The 13819-nt window shown below is 46.3% G+C and overlaps 1 protein-coding gene across 1 annotated transcript; it reads left to right on the top strand.

Annotated features, from left to right (window-relative positions):
• The first annotated feature begins 2243 nt into the window (after positions 1–2243).
• On the top strand, positions 2244–13388 carry APOBEC2 (apolipoprotein B mRNA editing enzyme catalytic subunit 2). The gene is made up of 3 exons (XM_036907185.2): positions 2244–2526; positions 10212–10774; positions 13229–13388. The coding sequence occupies exons 1-2, from the start codon at positions 2396–2398 to the stop codon at positions 10753–10755; spliced, it is 675 nt and encodes a 224-aa protein (XP_036763080.2). The 5' UTR covers positions 2244–2395; the 3' UTR covers positions 10756–10774; positions 13229–13388.
• The last annotated feature ends 431 nt before the right edge of the window (positions 13389–13819 follow it).

Raw genomic sequence — 13819 nt, 5'->3', positions numbered from 1 at the left:
CTACAGTGCCTGGTGCTTTGGAGCCTTCCACAGATGTTGATCAAATAATAGAATGAAGTAAACGCTTTGCATTTAAATGTTGTGTTTGGGTGACGATGATAATAATAATAATAATGGGTGTCTGCTACTTATCAGTGATCGCTGCCTTTCTTTTTGGACACAGGCTCTACTGCCCCTACCCTGTGTTTTACACCCCTGGAAAAATGTCTGAAAAAAAGAATCTCTGGGAAAGAATGACTTTAGAAGTAAGCCCAGTAGGTAGGGTGACGGTAGAGTTCATTGTCTATTGTAGGGCACTTTGATAGTGAAACGGGTTGTTCGTAGTAATTATGCCTGGACAATAGGTATAAACTATGACAATCCTGGGCAAAACAAAGTGCTTGGGCATCTTACTCACAGGGCCCTGTGCTGCTCAGAACTCTCTGGAGGAGGGAAAGCCCCAAATACTCTAAACTATCCTGACGCCTATTCGCTAGTCAGACTGTGGAAGGGTACCCCACCTCCTCATCTCCAACACCCAACCTCGTTTGGAGCTATGTTGAGACCAGTTCCCCAGTGTCATTAGGCTGCTCATTTTCAACCTCTAGGTGACCCTGACCCCACCCATCTGTTGCCCTGAGAATATCTTAGAGCGTTTGAAACTGCCCCAGATACAACCTGTGGTCCCTGCTAACCATCCATGCTGCAGACTGCAGAAATCATCTATCCATCTTCTGATGCTGGTCCAGCTTAGGGATCTTCTCTCATGACTTTCACTAGGTTTATAACTGGTCCTTCTGCTTCTGTTCTTTCCCATCTCTGGTCTCTTCTCAACCAAGCAGCCTGGTGGGCCTGTACAACTGTGTCAGACCATGTACCACCTCTGTTCAGACAATGGCTTCCGATCTCACTAGAGAAAAGGCGAAGGTCCTTATAACGGTCCATTAGGGTTGTTATTTAGCCCATGTTTATCTCTCTGGCCTCATCTCCTAGGACTCTCCAGCCACACAGGAATCCTTGCTTGTGCCTCAAACACACCAGGAATGCTCCCACCTCAGGACCTTTATACCTGCTCTCCCCCTCTTTGGAACACTTTCCCATTAGCTATCCATATAATTTCCCTCACAACCTTCTGAGCCTTTCTCAGTTGTCTCCTTCTTAAAGTCCTTCCCTGGCCACCCTATAAAGATGTGACCTCACCTCTTGACACTTCTGTCCCACTTCCCTGCCTTTTCTTAGCACTTAGCACCAACAAATAGACCACACATATGTATTACTCATCTTGTCTGCTGTCCAACCTCTCAAGCTCTGTGAGGCAGAGGTTTTCATGTGTTTTGTTCTTTGCCATTTCCCAGTACCTGAACCAGCATGTGCATAAGTAGATGCTTAATAAATATTTGTTAAATGAATAAAGGACCGACTGAGAGGCAGCAATTAGGGGTTGAATGTTTGGCCTCTGCAGTAGAAAGGCCTTGGTTTTAATCCTGGCTCTGCTACTCATGGGCTGTATGACCACAGTCAAAGCCCTTAACCCTTCTGTGAGGCTCAGTTTTCCCATATGTAACATGAGATGGTACATATTCCCTCCCAGGGCTGTTGAGAGCAATAAGATCAATTTCACATATAAACCATTAAACTCATGGCCTAGACTTATTTCAAAAAGATTAGTAAATGGCACTATTGTTAATACTGGAGGCCCTGGTCAATTTGACGTTGCATTATGGGTCTGTAATAGGCAAATCAGCACCCTATCCCTCTGAGTAACAACCCAGTGCTCTCCAAATTGGCAGTTCTTATCCCACCCCATCTCAGGACCCTTCTTTCCTGAACCCAATCCCTCTTTCCAAATGGTCGGGGTCTCTTTGCAACCACCCCATTCAATATATGCCTCATCCTGCTTCAACCTCTGAGAGAGCTTTTCTCTCCTAAATGTCAAGATGCACAGCACGAGGCCCTTCCACAGTCCCCCAGTGGAGCTGGAAAAGTTGGATGGGAAACAAAGAGAAGGATCTAAGGTGAGGGAGGAGGAGGAGGAAGGAGAGAATATGAATATATGGTGAGCCTGCAGGGGGAGAGAGAGCAGGCCAAGCCATCCCACCTGCCAACTTCCTGTCTTGGCCTACTGATAAATAGGGGATACTAACGGCCAGATTTTCCATTTCCCCCAGCCTGGCACCTGCTGTCACTCAATTAAAAAAAAGATAGAGGGCGAGGACCTGGGGGAGGGGCAGGAGGCCTCGGGTTATAAAGCCTGTGGCCCAGGGGGTTGAGAGCACTAAGCCTGGCCTGTCCGGCCTGTCCCTGTCATCCCCAGGCAGACTGAGCTGCTGACAGCTGCTTGTGAGTCTCCCGCAAGGCCCTGGTCCCAGACCGCCGCCATCTGTCCTCTCAGCCACTCCAGAGCTACGACCTCTCCATGGCCGAGAAAGAAGAGGAGGCCGCTGCCGCGGCGCCTGCTTCCCAGAATGGGGAGGACCTGGAAAACCTGGAGGACCCCGAGAAGCTGAAGGAGCTGATTGAGCTGCCGCCCTTTGAGATCGTCACAGGGTGAGACCCAGATGTGGGCCGGGGTCCCCCTTCCTAGGAGAGCGCGGGCAGGGGCAGGCTGGGGGAATTTAGGATGGTAGGAGTAGCAGCCAGGGTCACAACACTGCAGCCGAGAGAACACGCAAGTGGGCACGGTAGGGGCTGCAGTGGACACAGGGGCAAATCTCCCTTGGCTTCCCAGGGTGACGCCTTGGACCCGCTCGCTAATCAGGTGGAGGTAGGAGGAGCTCCTTGCAGGCAAGGACCTCAGGCCTCCTAGTATTGAGACGTCCCCTGCCTCTCTCGGTGGAAGCTGAGACTGAAGTCCCAGGGGGCCTGGGAGGACAAGGATGCCGCTGGCACATTAAAGATGGCCCCAGTCACAGTACCTCCTCCTCCACTTCTCCCTCGGCTTCTGTACAGCTCTTGCCCTTGCTCTAGAGCTTGTCTCTGGAACCAAAGACCCTAAGACAAAGAAAACAGATCCATCCTTCCCCAAGGCTGAGGGAGAAGCATTTTTTTTTCTGGTTGTATCTTTTCTGTCTTCCATGGGGCTGTCTGCATCCACCCCCAGGAATCAGAGCAGTTACCTCATATACATAATGCAGGGCAGGGCCAGGAGCTTCTGGCCAGAGGAGGTATCCCACCTCCCACCACCTCAGCCACAGCCTGGAGGAACCAGGACCTGAAGCAAAGAGTCTCAAGGCTCCAAAAGGGGGCTGCATACAGGGTCCCTCTGTCTTGTCCAAACTGTGCCACCTCCACCACCAAAAGAACCAAGTGCTCTTCCTCCTCTTCGCTGTCCCATCCTTCAGGGGAGGCCCTGCTAAGTTCCTAAAGCAAAGAGTAAACAAGGGAATACATGGGGCCACATTTCCTCCCTGAGCCCTGAGTATCCTTCATGGGAGTCTCCAGCTATGCCCACAGGCAGAGTAGGGGCCACGCTAAGAGAAATTTCCAGAAGAATAGAGGCGTAGTGCTCTCAGGGGCATGAGCCTGGGTTGGCAATTTGAACTTGCCCTTTTAAGTTTGGAGGGATTTTACAGACCTGGCCTCGGTGTTTCCATTTGTAACACCAGTAAGTTACGCTAGTTGATTCCAAAGTTCCCTTCAGTGCAGATATTTTCTAGTTTCTGAGAGAACCTGAGGGAAAATGGGTGGTAGTTCCTGAGGGAAAGTTCAGGTAAGAACCACTGATCTTGCATTTCACCCATGCCCAACCAACTAATATCACCCTCATCCTAGGGTTAAAGGAACAGAGGAGCACAAATACAGACATAGGAAGAGCCTAGGGCCACCAGGCCAGGCCAGTCCTCTTGGGCTCTCTATGGAAGGAGATCCTTTTTCTAACACCTCAGCATGCTGCCCTGGTCACACACAGGCACAGACACATCCTCTCAGTGCAGTGTTGTGAAGCCCCCAGCACAGGGCAGGGTAGGTCAAGAAGAGAATTGGACTATATGCGTTGAGTTGAACATGCTTTTGGGTTCCAGGATGGTGGGTCCTAAAGGATTACATCCTCTGATGTAATTTACGTTTGTCCAGGGCTTTACAATCACAGCATACCTCTGCATGCATGAGCTCATTCAACGCTCAGCACAATGTTAGGAGAGGGAGATAGATGATTACTGTTCTACAGGTGGAGAGACTGAGAGTCAGCAAGATTGAGTGACTTGTCCAAGACTGCAGAACCGTAAGTGGCAGGCTTTCTGACTCCAGCCGAGGGTCTTTCCCACTGGCCTCTTACTCTTTCTGGATCCCAGGTTTTCTCCATCTATCTTCATCTGTGAGGCAGTGGGACTCAGGGATGTCCCAGACCTGAGGCTCAGAAAAAGACGCACAGCAAGGCAGTATTCTGGGCACTCTGAGCGCAGTTCAGGAGGGAGGTGGAGCCCTGGGTGTGTCCTGGCCACAAGTAACAGCTGTAGAAATCTGTCTCCTCAGCCTGCTGGGTAAACAGATGGCTTAAAATAGCCCAGAGTTGCAGTTTTGTCTGTGCGGGCACAAGAGAGGGGAGCGGCTTCCCCCTCCTTACTTCCCCAGATGCCCTGCAGCTCCTCTCCTAGCCTGGATGCCCACCGGAGATAGGTCTGTCCATTCCACTCCTCAGATGTGAGCCAAAAACTATCAGAAGAGCTGGCGGCTTTTGCGAAACAGTCTGAGGTGAGGAGGGAATACAAGGTAGGAATGAGGAGAAATATGCCTCACTTATCCTGATTCTGGCTTGAACAGGGCACTCAGGATAGAAAGCAGACCTAAGGACATTAACAAAATAACGTGGTGGAAAGTGCTAGAAAAAAAAAGTCTAAGGGTGCAGTGGTATGTGGAAGCCAGTTTACACTGGCTGAGAGTTGATGGTGTGCACTTAGTGACCGAACTGTCGGTTTCTTGAAATCTCAATAGTGGGAGTGTTTATGGAAATCAGCAAACATTAGAAATCAGGTGATTTTTTACAAGTTCTTTCAGAGAGCTGGGTGTTAAACCAGCTCACCATTGAAAGAGAGCTTCCGGAAACAAGAGGAAGAGTAGAGAAGGGATCAGACTTCACAGGACTTAAGATAGAGCTCTGAGGGGTCAGATTGAAGGCCCAGAGAAGGTACCATCCATCAATATTAGGTTTGATTTCTTGAACGTCATGACCATTGTCCAAAATCTGAGAGGCTGGGTGGCCTGACCTATCTTTCAGATGAGGAAACTAAGTCTCAGAGGGATTAGCAATTTGCCCAAAGCTGGTAGATGGAGTAGGACATGAACCCAGGACTGTCTGACTCCAAATCACCATGCTGCATCTAGAAAAGCCATTAAGAGGAATCTTTTTACACTCAACAAATATTTACTGAATGAGATTTGTTTATTTCCTGCCTGTTTTCCCCACTAGAATTTAACTCACTAAGGACAGGGGCTTTACCTTTTAACTGCTTTGTCCCTAGTCTCAAGAATAGTACCTAGTCCCTGATAGGTACTGAATAAATATTTGTGGACTAAATTAATGAATTAATGAATGAGCACCTATGTGTGCTAGGCTCTCTACCAGGTGTTAGGCTAAGGAACTAATTGGATGGAGGGCTCCTTGAGGAGAAAAGGCCATGCCTGCCTTGAAATTCAGTGTGCTTTAGGGAAGCTCTAGGCCACGGGAATCGCTTGTCTTCTCATCCTCCATCCCAGCCATGAGTGACTGTGCTCAGCCCAGCAGGCCCCCTTGCTGTGTGTTTGTTTGTTTTTGTCTCTAGTAACATTTTCCATAAAACCATATACAATGGTTTGAACCTGCTATAAAAGGGGCTGTTATGGACAGAGATCAATGGTGCACACAGTGATTCCCCTTCCAACCACTTCTTTCGCTGCCAGTAGTTCACTCTGGCCCCATGATAAGAGAGGGGTGAGGCAGGGTTCAGAGGAGAAGGGACAGGTAGGGAGTGAGGGGCCTGCAACACCCTGTTATTGCCCTTCACCCCTCACCCTGGAAAGATTTGTTCCGTAAAGACTAGAACACAGCCACGACTCTGGCCACACTGGCCTCCACTGACAGTTGGTGTTGGAGCATGGAGGGTCAAAGCCCAGGTGCAAAGGTGGTGTCTCTCTGAAAAGGTGGTGGCTCAGGGCTCACCTTGGGCAGAATCCCATCCCGAACTACAGATCAGGAGCAAGCAGAGCCTCAAACCCCTCTCAGCCCTAGGAAGTCAGGCTGTTAGAACTCTCTGCTTCCCTTCTCCTCGGACTACGCCCACTCCTTAGCATCTGCTTTGATAGTGGTCTGAAAGAGGGACAAAGAAACTGAAACAGGCAGTTTTGCCTCTTTTGAGCAGGTCATGAATGGTCTAGAGAGGAAAGCTGAAACAAGACAACACTCAATTACCTGTGAATAGATTTTCCACTCCATGGATTGTTTTGGGGTGAATGTTTAATCTCAGACCGGCTTCTACTGCCTTCCCAGTGCTTCCTTTCACTGTATAGATCTATGCTTCAGAAATGCAAATATTTTTAAACATGAATGTGAGAAAAAATATATATATATGTATTATATTTACTCCCACTCCTTTTCCTTCCATCAAGCTGATCATCTGAATTTGCTTTCCTAGATGTTAGGATTCTGGGTTTCCTGCCCAGAGAACTCATTGCCCAGTAGCCTAGGTCTCCGCAAAGGAGGTGTGAATGGCCTTGTTTGCAGAAAGTATGAGGAAGTGGTGCCTAAAGAGATGTGATCTGAGGCAGGGGGAGGGGTAGGGATAATGCTGTAGGTTATGGCGCCTGAAGAAGTGGCAGAGCCCAGATGAAGAAATCTACTACCAGCATCTCTCCTGACCACACACACAAACACACAAACACACACACACACACCACTTTAGCAGTAAAACATCTGTTGGGGTAGACAGTAAAGGGCTCTAATATAAGTAAATATGGTGCTCAGGCATATGATGCAACAAGAAAAAAAAGATGCTTGCGATTATCTAAATTAGTGTCACTATGTCCTTTCTTCCACTCAGATATAATAGTTTTGACTTATTCTGTGATTCTTTAATACCACCCAACACGGCCATGTTGTCTAACTCTTGGAGAAATTTCAGACTTCTACACCTCTGTTCTCCTGGCTTCCCTTCAGGACCTGGCTGTTTCAGTCTCTGGGAAATCCAGAGAGCTCATCTGACCATTAGGTTCCTTCTAAAAGACCAAGAAGCCCATTAAGAAGTCAAGCAAGCTCAGTTTCTGAGCAAGCCCATAGGAAAGACGGGGAGCCAAGACCTTTGCTTTGCCCTTTGAAAGCATTTCCCTTCCTGAAGCACCTAACACAGAAGGCCCTCCTGAGGGGCGGAGTAGACAGTGGGGCTGCTGGCCACGGGAGGCTGGAAATCGGTATTTATAGAGAGGAGAACTTTCCTCCTTTCCCTCAGGTTTCAGGTTTCTCTGGGTCCTGTCCTCTTGCGTAGGGAATGTCAGAGCTTAAATGGGACTGAGAGAAGCAGTAATCTCAGGCCATTCAGCCAACTTGCAATTACGTGCTGGGCCAAATTTATACTCTCAGCTGGGCTGTACAGTGGACCCTTGAACAACAATGGGTTTGAACTGCACAGGTCCACTTCTAAGTGGATTTTTTCAAAAAGTATGTTAGAAAAAGTCTTGGAGATTTCAACTTGAAAAAAAGTTATTTTCTCTAGCTTACTTTATTCTAAGAATACAGTATGTAACATACAAAATATGTGTTAAACAACTGTTGATGTCGTCAGTAAGGCTTCCAGTCAACAGTGGGCTATTAGTAGTTAAGATTAGGGCGATGCAGAAGTTATGTGTAGATTTTCAACTGTTCAGGGAGTATGTGGCCCTTGCCCCCTCATTGTTCAAGAGTCAATTGTACTTAGCAAAGTGGGAGCAATGCTTTGGGGGTTCTAGGAGGAAATCTGAGGGACCACACAGACAGCTATTGCAGAAGCCCTGTAGTCATGACAGCCACGCAGTCATAAATACTTCCTAGGGTTCTATCTGAGAATCCATCACTCCCGGTGGCTCTGGATTAGGCTTGAGGGTGCGGAGGGGTCTGGCAAAAGGCCTAGAAGAGCAAAAAAGGTAAATTTTGTGTTTCTTGGGAGAAAGAAAGCCACTCCAGGAAGTGAAGGGACCATTTTGTAACCAGTAAAATTCAGGAGTGGTCTTGTGGGGTGAGTTTGATTGGAGAAAAAACAGTGTAGGTGAACTCCCAGCAGGGACTGAAAGAGGAGAAGGACTCATCAGGCCATCCATTCTCCCAAAATGCTAAGTAAATAATAGACACATCCAACTGGGAACAGAGGAGCTTAAAGAGCTAAGTATAGTACCCGAAGGAATCCCGGGGCGAGGTCCTCAAACACATTCATCCGCACAGTGGAAATTTAACTTGACAGCAAGAGACATGGAAACTTGGGTGAGGAAATTTCATGATGGGGGAGGGGAGTACTGCAGAGAAGTAGCTCCAGTTTATTTAGCTCTCTGGCATTTGCTGCTTATCCCTAAGAAGCCAAGGCCCTGGGATACCAGGGATTCCTCTGCAGCCCAGGGGTTGAGTAACCCTCTCTGGGAAAAGGAAAGGTGTATAGAGAAGCAACAGCAGAGTTAATGGTTGCTATAAGACATCTTGTGGTGCAACCACAGAGATAGCATTTTTAGAAAAGAAAACATTCAGCCTCTCCAGCTGTTACTCATCCCTTCCTCTCCTGACATTTTCAATCTCTCCTGTTAAAATCTCCTCATTCCTCTTGGCCTTCAAACCTGCACAGATCTTCCCTGTTTCAGAAACACACATACACACACATGAAGGATAAAAACAATCTTCAGCTCTGAGGGCCTTTCTAGTTCCCTCTCCTTTTTTCTCTCCTTATTACTACTAGACTTTCCCCCAAAGCTGCCCCTTTGCTGCTGCTTTCATTTGCTAAATACCCATCTTCCCCTTGAAGTCACTGGACATATTCATCACCAAGTCTGCTGTCCTAGGACACCAAGCAGCCCTTCTTTTTTTTTTTTTTTTTAGATAATTATTTTTTAATTGAAGGGTAGTTGACACACAGTATTACATTAGTTTCAGGTGCACAACACAGTGATTCAACATTTATATACATGATAATTCTGGGTACCAGCTATCACCATACCAAGTTGTTACAATATTTTGACTATATTCCTTATGCTATACACTACATCCCGGTTACTTATTTATTTTACAATTGGAAGTGTGTATATATATACATATTTTTTTTGTGTGTGAGGGCATCTCTCATATTTATTGATCAAATGGTTGTTAACAACAATAAAATTCACCAAGCAGCCCTTCTTAATTCCAGTCTTTTCCCCAGCTTCACTCTCTCTTCCTAAAGCTACCATAGTCATCTTCAGTGGACATCACCTTTATTATGTCTTTATTTACTCAAGAATCTGTAACAATTCTCTATGGCCTCCTAAATTAAGGCTAAACTTTCAAGAACCTTCATCATATGTCCCCCACTCTACCTACTAGTCTTCTTATGTTCTCAGCTGTCTTAGCTAGAATCAAGCTGCTAGATTATAAGCATCTACAGGCAGAGGTCAAGTCTTTTATGGTTCTGAAATGACTCAATACTATATACAAGCTAAATCATATCAAGGTACCTTGGGTAGTCTGGCCTCAAAGATAAAAATTCTTGGACATTTATGTGACAACCCTCCTGGGGCAAAAGATAGACTTGAGATAAACAGTCACTAGGAGAGCATGGCTAAGATGCAATATACAGGGGTGACAAGGAGACTATGCTTTGAACGCTGCTTTCAAACTTGGCCACATATTAGAATGATCTGGAGTGCTTTTTAGAAATGCTGATGTCTGGCTGCCCTCCAGATTTTCTGATTTAATGGGTTTGGTGGGACCCAGGCATTGACTTTCGTAGAGTCCTGTCAGTGGTTCTAATGCACAGCCAGGTTAAAGACTGAGTCAGAAATGCAGGCATGTGGAGTGTACGGAGACCCTTCCTAACAAGGTGAGCAGAATGCACACCTCACTCCAAATCCTCTCCTCTCTTGCAGGTGCACCCTTTTGGCTTCTGTCCTGCCTTTTCGTCACTGCTGTGAGTGTAGGAAAGGCCTGTTCAGATAGTAAGAGTGAATGTGTCTCTGAGGTACTGATCTTGGAGAGCTACCTACTCCAGCTGGTCCTGGAAACGAGAACTCAGCATTCTCTCTTCTTCCCCTCCCCTTGTCTCTTTGACCCACAGGGAGCGGCTGCCTGTCAACTTCTTCAAGTTTCAGTTCCGGAATGTGGAATACAGCTCCGGGCGCAACAAAACCTTTCTCTGCTATGTGCTTGAAGCGCAGAGCAAGGGAGGCCAAGTGCAGGCCACCCGGGGATACCTAGAGGATGAGCACGCCGCAGCCCATGCGGAGGAAGCCTTCTTCAACAACATCATGCCAGCCTTCGATCCGGCCCTGCGGTACAATGTCACCTGGTACGTGTCCTCCAGCCCCTGCGCGGCTTGCGCCGACCGTATCGTCAAAACCCTCAGCAACGCCAAGAACCTGCGCCTACTCATTCTGGTGGGGCGTCTCTTCATGTGGGAGGAGCCGGAGATCCGGGCATCGATCCGGAAGCTGAAGGAGGCTGGCTGCAAGCTGCGCATCATGAAGCCCCAGGACTTCGAATACGTCTGGCAGAATTTTGTGGAGCAAGAGGAGGGCCAGTCCAAGGCCTTTGAGCCCTGGGAGGACATTCAGGAGAACTTCCTGTACTACGAGGAGAAGTTGGCAGACATCCTGAAGTAGGCGCTGCGCGTAGCCTCACGTGAGTCCTGGCACCAACACTCTGTTAAGCGTAAGCATTGACTTGGGTGGAAGGCTGGAGGTCAGGTGCAACGATGATACATTTGGTTCTCTGAAAGAATTTCATTTCTCCGCTTTCGGTTGATTGTAAAACATTTGAGAAGATCTTGTCTAAATTTTCTTTTTCCTCTAAATTCCTCTCCCTAAATCCTTTTCTCTCCTACCCCTTTATGTCAAACTAACTTCCCCCATAACTTGGAATACTCAAGGTTGACAGGAATCCGACAAAGTGATTTTCCATGGGAAGACTTAGATGGCGCAAGAACCTGCTGCTGAACAACAGCAGAGAGGGTATTTCAGTCCCCTGAGTATGATCCCTGTGTACGTGTATCCAGACTTACCAACTCTGGACACGTTCTGGATGCCCTCCTCCCTCTGGCATTTGCAGTTTGACCATTCCATTTTTCTTTCACACAAGCTTTTCATTCTTTCAGGGGAAATTTGTTTCTTTTTTGGTACTTTGAAAGTGCCCAAATGGATTTGTATCCAACTTTTTTTTTTTTTGGCCAGAGACACTTTCATGTTTTCAAACAAATGTTCTGCTTTGAGGGAGACCAGTAATTGCTGTGTGAATGTAGTATAATACCAGAACATTTTTCCTGTGAAGACTTCAAGCAGAACGCATAGAAAAATGCTGAATGCAGGAATGGGGGTAATATTGCAACATGTTCTTCTATGCAAGAGTGTTCTAAATGGTTAAAAAGATGTTTGTAGATAAGGCAGCTGCTCTGAAGTAAGTCTCCTACAGATATCAAGTGATTGGAGAACTGGAAGTAAAGATTAGTTATTTAGGCAAATAATCAGGACGCAATTAAGGCCAATTTGGCCACTTGCTGAGGGTTAATTAGACTTTTACAGAAACAGGCCGATTACCCTCAGGAAAGAGGGTAGAGGATCCTTTACTATCTTTTCTAGAATTTAGTCTGATCTAGTTTGCTCCCACAGAAATGCTAGGACTAAGACCCTTTACAAAACCTGATCAAAATCCTCAAGTAACAGAGAAAGGGTCTTTAGCATCCTCGTAATTTTAATTCTGGAATAATTTGCATATTAATAAAACAGGAAAGCAGCATGCTTCCATAAAGATATCATTTACTTTTGGTGTCTACTCTTATTAAGAGATGTCAACTCAAAGACACGTTTTGGAAATATCAATGTTCTGAAGCTTGAGTTGGCAGGTGTTTGCTATTAGAATGCCTCAGGATGCCTGATAATTCTCCAGCCTGCCATTCACCAATCCACAGACACGATTTTCAGCCATTTCTTATAAAAAGCAGGGCCCACTGACTGAATCCAGTGAGACTATGGCCAAGTAATGCCGCATAGTACTCCGCTCACATCAAACACATCACCACTTCTGGGTGGTGGTAAGTCGTAATTAAAACAGATTCCTAAAGATAACCTCTGAAACTCAGTTTGAGGGAAAAGTCCATTTCTAAGTCTTTTTATTTAAATAAAATATTATTAGACGTTGTGGGGAACATGGAAGTTACCATGGTCAGGATTCTCACCTGACAGATACTTGCCCACTGCGTATATATACAATGGTCACAGGCGTATGCTTGCACATGTGTGAGCAATGAGTTACTATTGACTCTATAGAAGGAGCTCCACCCAGTGCTCTGGGTCTGGGTGGCTGCAAGAGAGCAAGGGCTGGAGTGATGGCAGCGCTAAGGACAGAGTCTGAGACTTCGGGGCAGGAGAGGCCCAGAGGCAGAGACCTGTTTGCAGCAAGTAGACTGCCCCGGAGGTGGACGAAATTCCAGTGCCTGACCTGCCACCACAGTAAAGCTTGGTATAAACTTTTATCCCAACGTTCCATTGTTGTGATTCCATCTCAGCGAGCCAAGCGTGAACTTGCCCCAGACTGAAACCTCCAGCAAGGCAGATGTGTTCCACATTATAAGTCTCCTTCCATTAGTGTACATATGTATTATGTGGACCCATTAACATGCTTCTGTGTATTCTATTTGAGTTACTCATGTTCCTGAAGGGAAAGGTTAAAATGTACCAAGTTAAAAAAAAAATTGGCATGAAATCAAGTTGTAATCTAAAAGCCCAAAAGAACAACTCTGCTTAATTAAAATACTACCAAGAAAAGGGCATTTGTTAAAAGAAAATTTGCCTTGTATTTCATATTCCATTCTTCAGGGAAAAAAATGACAGTAGGATTTAACCATGTATTTAACTCAAGAGAATAGACTTAAGCAAATCCCTTCTGGGGCTTTCTCTGAGTGAACCACCCCAAAACATGAATAAAACAAATCCAATCCTGGGCAAACCAGAAATCAAGGGAGAGTATGGAGGAGAAATTCAGGGCCTTGCTGGGAAGACACATGAAACCCTAGCTCAACCATACTGTTCCGTGTAAGGCCAGTAGGGCTCTCAGTAACATGCCCTCTGTTTTCTCACTAAGGTCTGCCTGCTGCCATCAAGAGACAGCAATGACCTGTGTGGCCATCTGGGATATGCCTGACTTCCTAATACCACTTGGCACCAGACAACATTCAACACCAGTGAATCCTACTACATGTGCCCTCCAAGGACTTTAAATACACTTCTCGTGCTTTAAATTATTTAAGCTGTGCCTCGTTTTCTGACTGCTCTTGGGAAAGAGGAAAGTGAGTTACAAGGAGGAATGGTAAACACATATGGGCACCAGGCATCCGTGGGACTGAAGATCCTAATTATTCCCCCAAATGGGCTGCTTAAGGCAAAAAGCCTCAGACCCAAGGTCTGCACAGATCTTTGAAATATGTCCAGAAATGCATTTTATGTTCATTTGGCTTTTTTAAGTAAGAAAAACACATTAATAAAATAAGTGGTGTGGGTTTTTTTGGTGACCAGATTTCTTAAGGAACTTGGACATTTAGAAGTTTACTACAAACAGTCCCATAGCTGAGTAAGTCCCAGGAATAGATATGTCCCAGGCTATGATCCAAGCGGAGGGAACCAAGCGGAAGGGAGGCTTAAACCAGGACTTGCCTAAGCAACACAGGACTCTAAC

Source organism: Manis pentadactyla, chromosome 16, assembly GCF_030020395.1.
Source record: "Manis pentadactyla isolate mManPen7 chromosome 16, mManPen7.hap1, whole genome shotgun sequence".
In the NCBI taxonomy this organism is placed as follows: Eukaryota; Metazoa; Chordata; class Mammalia; order Pholidota; family Manidae; genus Manis; species Manis pentadactyla.
This window is presented reverse-complemented; position numbering and strand designations above follow the sequence as displayed.

Excerpts from the sequence above, each read along its gene's own strand:
- APOBEC2 (XM_036907185.2), top strand. The coding sequence starts at position 2,396 with ATGGCCGAGAAAGAAGAGGAGGCCGCTGCCGCGGCGCCTGCTTCCCAG. Across the intron at positions 2,527-10,211 it reads CCCTTTGAGATCGTCACAGG|GGAGCGGCTGCCTGTCAACT; the intron begins GTGAGACCCAGA and ends TTTGACCCACAG.